General features: G+C 55.4%; 1 protein-coding gene across 1 annotated transcript in view; it reads left to right on the forward strand.

The window, feature by feature from the left end:
- The window catches only part of LOC140417937 (adenylate cyclase type 2-like), a 70,160-nt gene that overhangs the window by 14,584 nt on the left and 40,252 nt on the right, over nt 1–15,324 (forward strand). Inside the window, exons 3-5 of the mRNA XM_072501370.1 lie at nt 2,986–3,147; nt 6,638–6,787; nt 12,413–12,567. Of these exons, the coding sequence (XP_072357471.1) occupies nt 2,986–3,147; nt 6,638–6,787; nt 12,413–12,567 (467 nt within the window). The remainder of the gene's footprint in view (nt 1–2,985; nt 3,148–6,637; nt 6,788–12,412; nt 12,568–15,324) is intronic.

Consider the following 15,324-nt stretch of genomic DNA (forward strand, 5'->3'; position numbering starts at 1 on the left):
CTTTACAGCGGTTGTTTTTTGGGTGGGTTAGAGATGGGGATAGGGAGGGAAACACTGAAGAGGTGTTTAGGGTTCCTCCACAAACCACCTTCAAGTTAGGATGAGCACAACGGCGTATGCAAATTTCCCCCGCAACAGCCAATCAGCATCTCCGCTCTACTGCCCTCTGCTGGATGCTTGTCTTCACTTGAACAGCTAGGGTCTCTTGCTCAGGTGCACCTTCAAGTTAGGGTGAGCACAACGGCATATGCAAATTTCCCCGCAACAGCCAATCAGCATCTCCACTCTACTGCCCTCTGCTGGATGGTTGTCTTCACTTGAACAGCTAGGGTCTCTTGCTTATGTACACCTTCAAGTTAGGGTGAGCACAACGGCGTATGCAAATTTCCACTACAACAGCCAATCAGCAGTTCCGCTCTACTGCCCTCTGCTGGATGCTTGTCTTCACTTGAACAGCTAGGGTCTCTTGCTCAGGTACACCTTCAAGTTAGGGTGAGCACAACAGCGTATGCAAATTTCCCCCGCAACAGCCAATCAGCAGCTCCGCTCTACTGCCCTCTGCTGGATCTCTCTCTTTCACCCTCTTTCTGCCTCTCACTGTTTCTCGACCTGCCCCTGCCTCTACCTCCCTCTCTATCCCCCTTGCTCTCTCTTTCCCTCAGACCACTCTGACTCTCCCCCGAGTCCGCTTCCTTCCTCAGTACTTGTCTCCCTCCATCACTCTCTATCTCGCTCTGTCCTTGCTCTCGCTTTCACAATCTCTATCCCAATCCATCCTTGACCCTCCCTCTCTCTCACTTTAAGTCTGTACCTTTCTCCATAATGCTGACTATCACAAAATCATAAAATCCCTAATATTCGGCCCATCGAGTCTGCACCGACCCTCTGAGAGAGCACCCTACCGAGGCCCAACCCCCTTCCTATCCCTGTAACCCCACAACAATCAGGATGTTCAGCACGGTAGCACAGTGGTTAGCACAATTGCTCTACAGCTCCAGGGTCCCAGGTTCGATTCCCGGCTGGGTCACTGTCTGTGTGGAGTCTGCACATCCTCCCCGTGTGTGCGTGGGTTTCCTCCGGGTGCTCCGGTTTCCTCCCACAGTCCAAAGATGTGCAGGTTAGGTGGATTGGCCATGCTAAATTGCCCTTAGTGTCCAAAATTGCCCTCAGTGTTGGTTGAATGGGGTTACTGGGTTATGGGGATAGGGTGGTGGTGTGGGCTTGGGTAAGGTGCTCTTTCCAAGAGCCGGTGCAGACTCAATGGGCCGAATGGCCTCCTTCTGCACTGTAAATTCTATGAAAAACAGTGTTGGTACACTCCTGTTTCAGAAGCCTGTTTCTAGTTTCACAGCATCCAGTTCCAGTCAACGTTGAACCAACTTACTGAACACATCAGGAGCAACCCAGAGGAAACCCACGCAGACACGGGGAGAACGTGCAAACTCCACACAGTCACCCAAGGCCGGAATAGAACCCGGGTCCTTGGCGCTGTGAGGCAGCAGTGCTAACCACCGTGCCACCCCGCTGCTCCAATCCTATCCTCTATTGCTCTCGATCTCTTCCTCTCACTTTCACGCCCATCTCCATTGTAATGTGACCCCCACGAGATAGCATTGCCGTGCATTCGACTGCTGTGTGCAGGGCCAGATACACAACCTGTGAGGGGTGCAGTCAGGACCCTGAAACAAACTGGTTCCCTTAACAAGGTACAAATGTCGGAATAGCACAGCAAGGTGCAACTTGCTGCAAAGCCAGCACAGGTTTGTTGTTCATTGCCGGCCAACAGGATCAAGTCACAGCTCCGACTAGCGGGACCTGGAGCAGGTCCAACCCTTGGACATCAGATCTGTGCAGCTGCACATATTCTGGGATTGTCAAAAAGACAGTCAGTGGTTCCAGGACCGACGAACAAAGGATCACTTATACAATACTGGCGGTGATTCACTGTGCTATACACACTACCTGTCCTGGGAGTGTTTGATGGGGACAGTGTAGAGGGAGCTTTACTCTGTATCGAACCCCGTGCTGTATCTGTCCTGGGAGTGTTTGATGGGGACAGTGTAGAGGGAGCTTTACTCTGTATCTAACCCCGTGCTGTCCCTGTCCTGGGAGTGTTTGATGGGGACTGTGTAGAGGGAGCTTTACTCTGTATCTAACCCCGTGCTGTATCTGTCCTGGGAGTGTTTGATGGGGACAGTGTAGAGGGAGCTTTACTCTGTATCTAACCCCGTGCTGTCCCTGTCCTGGGAGTGTTTGATGGGGTGAGCGTAGAGGGAGCTTTACTCTGTATCTAACCCCGTGCTGTCCCTGTCCTGGGAGTGTTTGATGGGGACAGTGTAGAGGGAGCTTTACTCTGTATCTAACCCCGTGCTGTACCTGTCCTGGGAGTGTTTGATGCGGACAGTGTAGAGGGAGCTTTACTCTGTATCTAACCCCGTGCTGTACCTGTCCTGGGAGTGTTTGATGGGGACAGTGCAGAGGGAGCTTTACTCTGTATCTAACCCCGAGCTGTACCTGTCCTGGGAGTGTTTGATGGGGACAGTGTAGAGGGAGCTTTACTCCGTATCTAACCCTGTGCTGTACCTGTCCTGGGAGTGTTTGGTGGGGACAGTGCAGAGGGAGCTTTACTCGGTATCTAACCCCGTGCCGTACCTGTCCAGGGAGTGTTTGATGGGGACAGTGCAGAGGGAGCTTTACTCTGTATCTAACCCCGTGTTGTACCTGTCCTGGGAGTGTTTGATGGGGACAGTGTAGAGGGAGCTTTACTCTGTATCTAACCCCGTGCTGTACCTGTCCTGGGAGTGTTTGATGGGGACAGTGTAGAGGGAGCTTTACTCTGTATCTAACCCCGTGCTGTACCTGTCCTGGGAGTGTTTGATGGGGACAGTGTCGAGGGAGCTTTACTCGGTATCTAACTCCGTGCTGTACCCGCCCCACGGGAGACTGTGTCACATTCTTTTAACATCTACTCACTCCTTCCTACAGGTTTCCTTCTTCCTGTTCATCACCTTCATTGCGTACACCATGTTGCCGCTTTGTATGAGGGATGCCATCCTCGCCAGCCTCCTCTCCTCGGTGTCACACATTGTGTCCCTGAGCGTTTACCTCTCGCTGTCAGAACGCCCGCCGGAGCTACTGCCTCACCAGGTACATGCGAGAGACAGTGTGTGAGCGTGGGTGCGTGTGGGATGAAGGGATCGAGGGAGGTGTGCGGAGGGCATGTTCCCCTTTTCCCACCTGAAGACCTACCCAAAGTGCCCCATGATCGAAGAAGTACCACTGGAAGCAGTCAGTCGACGTGGACATGTTGTCGGCAAGATGGCGGCCATCTTGCACACAGCAAGATCTCAGAAGCAGCAGCGCACCCATCAACACATCAGCAGTGCCTTTTTTGTATTCTTGTTGGTTGGCAAATTGAATATTAGGCCGCCCAGAACACCAGGGAGCTCACCCCCATCGCCCCCTCCCCGCCCCACTCTCACTTCCACCCGCCCACTCTCCACTCCCCCGACGCCCCTCCCCCCACACAATCTCCTCCCCCCCACCATTCTCTCCTTCCCCTCCCCCCACTCTCCACTCCACCACAATCTCACCTCCACCACTCTACTCTTCCCCTCCCCACTCTCCCCTCCACCATTCTCTCCTTCCCCTCCCCCCACTCTCCACTCCACCACAATCTCCCCTCCACCACTCTACTCTTCCCCTCCCCACTCTCCCCTCCACCACTCTCTCCTTCCCCTCCCCCACTCTCTACTACACCACATTGTCCCTTCCCCCACTCTCCCCTCCACCACACTCTCCCCTCCACCACACTCTCCCCTCCACCACACTCTCCCCTCCACCACTCTCTCCTTCCCCTCCCCCACTCTCTACTACACCACATTGTCCCTTCCCCCACTCTCCCCTCCACCACTCTCTCCTTCCTCTCCCCCCCACTCTCCCCTACACCACACTCTCCCCTCCCCCCACTCTCCCCTCCAACACTCTCCCCTTCCCCTCCCCCCACTCTCCCCTCCACCACACTCTCCCCTCCACCACTCTCTCCTTCCCCTCCCCCACTCTCCCCTCCACCACACCCTCCCCTCCACCACTCTCTCCTTCCCCTCCCCCACTCTCCCCTCCACCACACTCTCCCCTCCCCCCACTCTCCCCTACACCACATTGTCCCTTCCCCCACTCTCCCCTCCACCACACTCTCCCCTCCACCACTCTCTCCTTCCCCTCCCCCACTCTCCCCTCCACCACACCCTCCCCTCCACCACTCTCTCCTTCCCCTCCCCCACTCTCCCCTCCACCACACTCTCCCCTCCCCCCACTCTCCCCTACACCACATTGTCCCTTCCCCCACTCTCCCCTCCACCACTCTCCCCTTCCCCTCCCCCACTCTCCCCTCCCCCACTCTCCCCTCCACCACTCTCCCCTCCACCACTCTCCCCTTCCCCTCCCCCCACTCTCCCCTCCATCACTCTCTCCTTCCCCTCCCCCACTCTCCCCTGCACCACACTCTCCCCTCCACCACACTCTCCCCTCCACCACACTCTCCTTCCCCTCCCCCACTCTCCCCTGCACCACACTCTCCCCTCCACCACACTCTCCCCTCCACCACTCTCTACTTCCCCTCCCCCACTCTCCCCTACACCACACTCTCCCCTCCACCACACTCCCCTCCACCACTCTCCCCTCCACCACACTCTCCCCTCCACCACACTCTCCCCTCCACCACTCTCTCCTTCCCCTCCCCCACTCTCCCCTACACCACACTCTCCCCTCCACCACTCTCTCCTTCCCCTCCCCCACTCTCCCCTACACCACACTCTCCCCTCCACCACTCTCTACTTTCCCTCCCCCCACTCTCCCCTACACCACACTCTCCCCTCCACCACTCTCCCCTTCCCCTTCCCCCACTCTCCCCTACACCACACTCTCCCCTCCAGCACACTCCCCTCCAACACTCCCCCCTACACCACACTCTCCCCTACACCACACTCTCCCCTACACCACACTCTCCCCTACACCACACTCTCCCCTACACCACACTCTCCTTCCCCTCCCCCACTCTCCCCTACACCACATTGTCCCTTCCACCACTCTCCCCTTCCCCTTCCCCCACTCTCCCCTCCACCACTCTCCCGTCCACCACTCTCCCTTGCCCACTCTCCCTTCGCTCACTCTCCCCTACACCAAACTCTCCCCTCCAACACTCTCCCCTCCAACACTCTCCCCTACACCACACTCCCCCCTTCCACCACTCCTACCTCGCCCACTCTCCCCCTCCCCCACTCTCCCCTACCCCGACTCTCCCCCACCCCTACTCTCCCCTCTGCTCTCCTCACTCTCCACTCCCTCACACTCTCTGCTCCCCCCACACACAAACCTTCCCCCACACTTTCCCCTGCCCCCACACTCTCCCCACCTCCTCCTCTCCCTGCACTCTCCCCTCCCCCACTCTCCCGTCTCTCCCCATCTCCCCTCACCCACGTTCTCCCCTTCCCACCTCCCCTCAGCCACACTCTCCTATCTCCTCACTCCCCTCCCTCCCCCCACTCTCCCATTGCCCCCCCGCATTCTCTGCTCCCCTCCCCAAGACTCCCCTCCCCCACTCTGGGATTGGAGGAGCTCAGAGAGATCGGAGATTCTGGAGATGGGAAGGCTGCGAGGTTCTGGAGGGGTTCGAGACAGAAAAGGGCGAGGACTTTAAAAAGAGTTACCTGCAACAACAAAAAAACGTTTGCAGGGGTCCGCTGCTGTCTTTTTGCCCTATGTCCCACACGCTGACACCAACCCCTTACCCCCCCCCCCCCCCCCCTCACCACCACCACCCCCAGCACTTAAATCCCGGTCTTTGTACAATCCCGGAAGGGTGAGAAGCCTGGCCTCGGATGTTGCTCACAGGGATATCAATCCAGCCGAGGTGGCAATCGACTCCCATTATCTCCACAGGAGATGGCAGTTAGTTCCGGTATGGCTACCATGCTTTTCCTGTTCTTACCCGGAATCTGAATTCACATCCTCTGCCATCTTGACTTGTATGTCCATTTTCTTTTTTTCAAAATTTTAGATTACCCAATTCATTTTTTTTTCCAATTAAGGGGCAATTTAGCGTGGCCAATCCACCTACCCCTGCACATCTTTGGGTTGTGGGGCGAAACCCACGCAGACACGGGGAGAATGTGCGAACACCCATTTTCAAAAACCGCAGGTTGCCCATGCGCAATTCGGCGTTTTCCCCTCCATCGTCACGTGACTCTTTCCAGCTGAGGAACAGAGATACGGCCTCGGAATGTTAACTCTGTTTCTCTCAAGGGCGACATGTGGCGCGGTGGTTAGCACTGGGACTGCGGCGCTGAGGACCCGGGTTCGAATCCCGGCCCCGGGTCACTGTCCGTGTGGAGTTTGCACATTCTCCCTGTGTCTGTGTGGGTTTCACCCCCACAACCCAAAGTTGTGCAGGGTAGGTGGATTGGCCACGTGAAATTGCCCCGTAATTGGAGAAAAAATAATTGGGTACTCTAAAATTATTTTTTTTAAACTGCTGAGTTATTCCAGCTTTTTCTGTTTCCGGTTCCAGTACCTGCGGTATTTTTTGCTATTATTTGACTAAAACCGCTCCTCTCTCTGTCTCGATTCCCGCCCGCAGCTATTGGCCAACGCGGTGGTCTTTATTTGCGGTAACCTGGTCGGGGCGTACCACAAGCACCTGATGGACCGCGCCCTGCAGAAAACCTTCAAGGACACTCTGAACTGCATCAAATCCCACACGAAGCTCGAGTCGGAGAAAAAGCAGCAGGTTGGTCCGTCGGCGGGGCAAGGCCCGAGGCCTGATTGGTGTGGGTTGGGGCGGTGGCCAAGCATTGACCTTTTCACCCTCCGGCGACCTTGGGGTCAAAGTCAGCTCCCATCATGCAAGCAGAGACAGGGTGAGGAGGAGGGGGGTTGTGTGTGGTTGGGGGGGGGGGGGGGGGGGCGGGTGAAGGTCTCCTCCCTCTAACTCTCTCTTCCATTGGGGGTGCAGTCAAGCAGACTAAAATAGGTGGGACAGTAAGTTGCACTGAGGAAATAAGAACCTTACAAATGGATATACAGAGGTTTGGCGAGTGGGCCAAAATGCGGCAGGTGGAGTTTAACGTGGATAGGTGTGAGGTCATCGATTTTGGTCGGAGGGAAAAAAACACAACGGGCTGGATTCTCCGATCCCCGACGCCGGAATCGCGTTTGGCGACGGGGCGGAGAATCCCCGATGGCGCCGAAATCGGGGGCGGCGCCGCTTTCGCGATGCTCCCCTTCCCCTGGAAAGCGCCGTACTCTCGGAGTACACCTGGCACCCTATCCACGGCCTCCGAACGTTGGCTGAGACCCCGCCCCGCCGTGCTCCGCCTCCGACCGGCCGAGTTCCCGACGGCGTGGGGTCTCTCATGGTCTTTCCCGTCCAGAACTCAGCGTTGCAGCTACGGACTCAGTCCGGCGCCACGGTCGGGGGAGGGCCGATCCCTGGGCAGCGGGGGCCTTAATTGGGGCTGGGGCACTGGGGGGAGGGGGGGGCGGCGGTCCGGGGTGCGCGTGCCAGGCTGAAGCGGGGGGACTATTTTTGCGGGCTGGGTCCGCCATGAAGCACAGCGCGGCTGCTGCAGGCCGCCGCCGTGTACATCCGCGGCCACGGACCCGGCAAAGCTCCGGGCCACATCGGCAGCTAGGGCTGGGAGCTCTACCCCGGGGGGGGGGTATCCGATGGGGTCTGGCCCGCGATCGGGGCCCACCGATCGGCGGGCCGGCCTCCCCCCACCCCCCCCCCCCCCCCCCCCCCCCGGGCCTACTTTGTTGCACATCCGGCCCCAGAACCCCCGGGCCATGTTGCGTTGGGGCCGGCGCGTTCTGTAAATCCATCGTGCACGCGCGGGTTGGCGCCGCCCCCAGTGAGCGCCAGGAAGTGAGGCTGGAGCGGCGTGAACCTCTCCGGAGCCGTGCTGGCCCTCTGTGGGGGACAAGATCGCTACTGCCCGCGCCCGTTTCATGCCATGGTGAAACGCGACGGCATTCACGACGGCACGGACACTCTGTCTCGCGATCGGAGAATCCAGCCCAACTTTCAAAAGAGCCCCCTTCCTCGGCCCAATCCCCCTGCCCTATCTCTGTTTGGACACTAAGGGGTAATTGATCGCGGCCAATCCACCCTAACCTGTACACCTTTGGACTGTGGGAGGAAACCCGGAGCACCCGGAGGAAACCCACGCACACACGGGAGAGAATGTGCCAAACTCCACACAGGCAGTCACCCAAGGTGGGAACATAGAACACAGAAAATACAGCACAGAACAGGGCCCTTCGGCCCACGATGTTGTGCCGAACTTTTGTCCTAGATTGAGAACAAATCAATCTACACCCCAGCATTCTACTGTAATCCATGTACCTATCCAAAGCCGCTTTGATTCGGTGGGAATTGAATTCTGTTCCCTGGCGCTGTGAGGCAGCAATGCTAATCTCTATAGAAACATAGAACAGTACAGCACAGAACAGGCCCTTCGGCCCTCGATGTTGTGCCGAGCATTGTCCGAAACCAAGATCAAGCTATCCCACTCCCTGTCATTCTGGTGTGTGTTCCATGTGCCTATCCAATAACCGCTTGAAAGTTCCTAAAGTGTCCGACTCCACTATCACAGCAGGCAGTCCATTCCACACCCTAACCACTCTCTGAGTAAAGAACCTACCTCGGACATCCCTCCTATATCTCCCCACCCTGAACCTTATAGTTATGCCCCCTTGTCACAGCTACATCGCATCCGAGGGAAATAGTCTCTGAACGTCCACTCTATCTATCCCCTCATCATCTTATAAACCTCTATTAAGTCGCCTCTCATCCTCCTCCGCTCCAATGAGAAAAGCCCTAGCTCCCTCAACCTTTCCTCATAAGACCTATCCTCCAAACCAGGACAGCATCCTGGTAAATCTCCTTTGCACCCTTTCCAATGCTTCCACATCCTTCCTATAAGGAGGTGACCAGAACTGCACACAATACTCCAAATGTGGTCTCACCAGGGTCATGTATAGTTGCAGCATAACCCCTGCGGCTCTTAAAACTCAAGCCCCCTGTTAATAAACGCTAACACACTATAAGCCTTCTTCACGGCTCTATCCACTTGAGTGGCAACCTTCAGAGATCTGTGGACATGAACCCCAAGATCTCTCTGTTCCTCCACATTCCTCAGAACCCTGCCGTTGACCCTGTAATCCGCATTCAAATTTTTTCTACCAAAATGTATCACCTCGCACTTATCAGGGTTAAACTCCATCTGCCATTTTTCGGCCCAGCTCTGCATCCTATCAATGTCTCTTTGCAGCCTACAACAGCCCTCCACCTCATCCACTACTCCACCAATCTTGGTGTCATCAGCAAATTTACTGACCCACCCTCTCAGCCCCCCTCCTCCAAGTCATTGATAAAAATCACAAAATAGCAGAGGACCCAGGCACTGATCCCTGTAGTACACCGCTGGTAACTGGTCTCCAGCCTGAGAATTTTCCATCCACCACCACCCTCTGTCTTCTATGTGATAGCCAGGTTACTTATCCAATTGGCCAAATTTTCCCTCTATCCCACACACCTCCTTACTTTCTTCATGAGCCGGCCATGGGGATCCTCATCAAACACCTTACTAAAAATCCATGTGTACAACATCAACTGCTCTACCTTCATCTACACACTTAGTAACCTCCTCGAAGAATTCAATCAAATTTGTGAGGCAAGACCTTCACACAATCCGCGTTGTCTATCCCGGATTAAGCTGCATCTTTCCAAATGGTCATAAATCCTATCCTTCAGGACCTTTTCCATTATCTTCCCGACCACCGAAGTAAGACTAACTGGCCTATAATTACCAGGGTCATTCCTATTCCCTCTGTGCCACCTTCGCTTCAAACCTCAAAATGCTTTGGTGCAGAGAGATCTGGGTGTCATTGTGCATGAATTCCAGAGAAGTTAGTATGCAGATGCAGCAGGGTAATAAGGAAAGGCAAATAGAATTTTGGCGTTTATAGCCAAAGGAAATAGAGTATAAAAGTAGGGAAGCGTTGCTGTAATTGTACAAGGCATTGGTGAGGCCACACCTGGAGTATTGTGTACAGATTGGTCCCCTTATTAGAGGAGAGATGTGGATATATTAGAGGAGGTTCAGAGAAGGTTCACTAGATTAATTCCAGGGATGAAGGACTTGTCTTATGAGGAGAGATTGAGCAGTTTAGGCCTTATACTTGCTGGAGTTCAGACGAATGAGAGGAGACCTTGGGCGGGATTCTCCGAACCCCCGCCAGGCCGGAGAATCGCCAGGGGTGGCGGCGGGGAGCTTTTTCGGCGGGGGGGCGGGAATCGCGTTTGGCGTCCGGTTCGGGGAAGCCGTTGGCAGAGGCCCCCCCCCCCCCCCCCGGCGATTCTCCCGCTCCGCGATTGGGCCGATAGTGGCCCGCCCGTTTTTCGGGCCAGTTCCCGCCCGGCGTAAATCAAAAGCAGGTCCGTTGCCGGCGGGGACCTGGCTCTGGCGGGCGGTCTGCGGAGTCCTCGGGGGTGGTGGCGCGGGGGGATCTGGCCCCGGGATGGGGCGGGGGCAGGGTGGTGGCTGGCCTGGCCCGCGATCGGGGCCTACTGATCCGCAGGCGGGCCTGTGCCGTGGGGGCACTCTTTCTCTCCGCACCGGCAGATGTAATGGTCCGTCATGGCCGCCGCAGAGAAGAACACCCCCCTGCGCATGCACTGGGAAAACGCCAGTACACGCTGGCGCTCACCGAGCATGCGCCCAACTCACGCCGGCCGGCAGGAGGCCCTTCGGCACCGGTTAAATCGCGCGGCGCCTAGCCCGCTGGCGCCGACCTAGCACCTGAAGGTGCGGAGGATTCCGCACCTTCCGGGCGGCCCGACGCCGCAGTGGTTGACGCCTCTCCTCGGCGCCGTTACGGCCCCACCCCGCCGGGGTAGGGGGAGAATGCCCCCCTCATATAAGATGATGAGGGCATTGACAGGATAGACATAGAGCAGAAGGTTTCCCCCTGTTGGAATATTATGGAACGAGTGGACATCGTTTCAGGCTAAGGGTGGTGGCAGATTTATTTGGGCGGAATTCTCCTGCCCCGCCCGTAGGCAAGGACGCCACGGCTGGGCCACGTACAATTGAGAACTCCATTGACCTTGGTCGGGATTATCCGGTCGCTAGGCCGGAAGTGGCCAGGGGTTGTGGCAGACTTAAAATAGAAATGAGGAGGAATGACTTCCCCCAAAGGGTTGTGAATCTGTGGAATTCTCTACCCAGAGTGCAGTGGATTCTGGGACATTGAGTAAACTTTAAGGCGGTGTTGGGACAGATTGTTAATGAGCAATGGGTTGAAGGGTTATGGAGAACGGGCAGGAAAGTGGAGTTGAGGCCTAGTGGCGATCAGCCGTGATCGTATTGAATGGCGGAGTGGGCTGGAGGGGGTTGAATGGCCTACCCCTGCTCCTAGTCCTTATGTTCTTTATGGAGTGTTTGGGGTCAAAATCGGCCCTGCGCAGGTCAAAGTTGGGAGGGGTGGGAGGTGGTGCGGGAAGAGGTTGGGGCGAAGGTCTCTTTACTCTCTCTCTCAAATTGGGGACGGCCTGGCACTGACCTTTCACCCCCTGGCGACCTTGGGGGTCAGAAACCAGTCCATGTCGGCAAAAGGGTTGGGGTGGCGGCGGGCGGCGGAGGGGGGGGGGAGGGGGGGGTGGTGAGGTTGGGGATGAAGATGCCCTCTCTCTCTCGCTGATGGGAGGGTTGGGTGGGGGTCAGTGGGTCAGACGCTGACCTTTCACCCTCTGGGAGAGTGTAAACAAAACCATCTATGTTTATGCAGAGGGCTCAACGTCGCAAAACATCTGCGGGCAGTTCACAGGGGAGATTCTGGAGCAAAGGACGACAGCGAGACTCATAAGGATGACCAAAAACTCAATCAAAGGGGAGAGTCTTAAAGGAGGAGAGATTGAGAGGTAGAGAGAGAAAGGCAGGGAGATGTTTTGAGCTCAGGAGGTCTCGGCAGCTGAAGGCCAATGGCCTAATGAAACCGGAGCACCCGGAGGAAACCCACGCAGACACGGGGCGAACGTGCAGACTCCGCACCGACAGTCACCCAAGACCCAGAATTGAATCCGAGAACCTGGCGCTGTAAGGCAGTAGTGCTAACCACCGCGGTGTGTGAGAGGGGCGGAATTGGAGGAGCACGAAGATCTTGGAGGACCGTGGGGGCTGGAGGAGATTCCAGAGGTAGGGAGGGTGGCAAAAACCATGGAGGGAATTGGAAAACAAGGATGGGAATTCTAAAATGGCGGCGTCGGAGGATGGGGGGGGGCCAGTGTAGGTCGGTGAGGCAAAGGAATCACAGGGTAGTTAACGGCCTGTTTCACCCCCGCCCGGTTTAGGACCACCTGCTTCTCTCGGTGCTGCCCCTCTACATCGCCTTGGAGATGAAGGCCGAGATCATCGAGAGGCTGACAGGCCCGAAGGATGGGCAGCCGCAGGTGGAGAACAGCACCAACTTCCACAACCTGTATGTCAAACATCACAAGGATGTGAGGTAATTCAGACAGGCCGTCCGCGCACTGACTGGGGGGGTGGAGGCGTAACGGTAGACGGGGAGGCTAGGGGAATGGCGGAAAATGGTGGGATTGAGGGATTCAGGGAGATGGTGGGATTGAGGGATATGAAGAGACAGTGGGATTGAGGGATTTGGGAAGATGGTGGGATTGAGGGATTCGAGGAGATGGTAGGATTGAGGGATTCGAGGAGATGGTGGGATTGAGGGATTCGAGGAGATGGTAGGATTGAGGGATTCGAGGAGATGGTGGGATTGAGGGATTCGAGGAGATGGTAGGATTGAGGGATTTGGGGAGATGGTGGGATTGAGAGATTTGAAGAAACAGTGGGATTGAGGGATTCGAGGAGATGGTGGGATTGAGGGATTCGAGGAGATGGTGGGATTGAGGGATTCGAGGAGATGGTAGGATTGAGGGATTTGGGGAGATGGTGGGATTGAGGGATTTGGGGAGATGGTGGGATTGAGAGATTTGAAGAAACAGTGGGATTGAGGGATTCGAGGAGATGGTGGGATTGAGGGATTCGAGGAGATGGTGGGATTGAGGGATTTGGGGAGATGGTGGGATTGAGAGACTTGAAGAGACAGTGGGATTGAGGGATTCGAGGAGATGGTGGGATTGAGGGATTCGAGGAGATGGTGGGATTGAGGGATTCGAGGAGATGGTGGGATTGAGGGATTCGGGGAGATGATAGGATTGAGGGATTTGGGGAGATGGTGGAGATTGAGGGATTTGGAGAGACAGTGAGATTGAGGAATTTGGGAAAATGGTGGGATCGAGGGAATTGGGGAGATGGTGGGATTGAGGGATTTGGGGAGATGGTGGGACTGAGTGATTTGGGAAAATGGTGGGATGAGGGATTTGGAGAGACAGTGGGATTGAGGGATTTGGGAAAATGGTGGGATTGAGGGATTTGGGAAAATGGTGGGATTGAGGGATTTGGGAAGATGGTGGGATTGAGGGATTTGGGAAGATGGTGGGATTGAGAGATTTGAAGAGACAGTGGGATTGAGGGATTCGAGGAGATGGTGGGATTGAGGGATTCGAGGAGATGGTGGGATTGAGGGATTCGAGGAGATGGTGGGATTGAGGGATTTGGGGAGATGGTGGGATTGAGGGATTTGTGAAAATGGTGGGATTGAGGGATTTGGGAAAATGGTGGGATTGAGGGATTTGGGAACATGGTGGGATTGAGAGATTTGGGGAGATGGTGGGATTGAGGGATTTGGGAAGATGGTGGGATTGAGGGATTTGGGAAAATGGTGGGATTGAGGGATTCGAGGAGATGGTAGGATTGAGGGATTTGGGGAGATGGTGGGATTGAGGGATTTGGGGAGATGGTGGGATTGAGAGATTTGAAGAAACAGTGGGATTGAGGGATTCGAGGAGATGGTGGGATTGAGGGATTTGGGGAGATGGTGGGATTGAGAGATTTGAAGAAACAGTGGGATTGAGGGATTCGAGGAGATGGTGGGATTGAAGATTCGAGGAGAGGGTGGGATTGAGGGATTTGGGGAGATGGTGGAGATTGAGGGATTTGGGGAGATGGTGGGATTGAGAGACTTGAAGAGACAGTGGGATTGAGGGATTCGAGGAGATGGTGGGATTGAGGGATTCGAGGAGATGGTGGGATTGAGGGATTCGAGGAGATGGTGGGATTGAGGGATTCGGGGAGATGATAGGATTGAGGGATTTGGGGAGATGGTGGAGATTGAGGGATTTGGAGAGACAGTGAGATTGAGGAATTTGGGAAAATGGTGGGATCGAGGGAATTGGGGAGATGGTGGGATTGAGGGATTTGGGGAGATGGTGGGACTGAGTGATTTGGGAAAATGGTGGGATGAGGGATTTGGAGAGACAGTGGGATTGAGGGATTTGGGAAAATGGTGGGATTGAGGGATTTGGGAAAATGGTGGGATTGAGGGATTTGGGAAGAACGTGGGATTGAGGGATTTGGGAAGATGGTGGGATTGAGAGATTTGAAGAGACAGTGGGATTGAGGGATTCGAGGAGATGGTGGGATTGAGGGATTCGAGGAGATGGTGGGATTGAGGGATTCGAGGAGATGGTGGGATTGAGGGATTTGGGGAGACGGTGAAATTGAGGGATTTGAAGAGACCGTGGGATTGAGGGATTCGAGGAGATGGTGGGATTGAGGGATTTGGGGAGATGGTGGGATTGAGGGATTTGTGAAAATGGTGGGATTGAGGGATTTGGGAAAATGGTGGGATTGAGGGATTTGGGAACATGGTGGGATTGAGAGATTTGGGGAGATGGTGGGATTGAGGGATTTGGGGAGATGGTGGGATTGAGGGATTTGGGGACATGGTGGGATTGAGGGATTTGGAGAGACAGTGGGATTGAGGGATTTGGGAAAATGGTGGGATTGAGGGATTTGGGAAGATGGTGGGATTGAGGGATTTGGGGAGATGGTGGGATTGAGGGATTTGGGAAAATGGTGGGATTGAGGGATTTGGGGACATGGTGGGATTGAGGGATTTAGAGAGACAGTGGGATTGAGGGATTTGGGAAAATGGTGGGATTGAGGGATTTGGGAAAATGGTGGGATTGAGAGATTTGTGGAGATGGTGGAATTGAGGGATTTGGGAAGCTGGTGGGATTGAGGGATTTGGGAAAATGGTGGGATTGAGGGATTCGAGGAAGATGGTGGGATTTAGGGATTTGGGAAGATGGTGGGATTGAGGGATTTGAGGAAAATGGTGGGATTGAGGGATTCG

The sequence above is a fragment of the Scyliorhinus torazame genome, chromosome 5 (genome assembly GCF_047496885.1).
Source record: "Scyliorhinus torazame isolate Kashiwa2021f chromosome 5, sScyTor2.1, whole genome shotgun sequence".
NCBI lineage: Eukaryota > Metazoa > Chordata > Chondrichthyes > Carcharhiniformes > Scyliorhinidae > Scyliorhinus > Scyliorhinus torazame.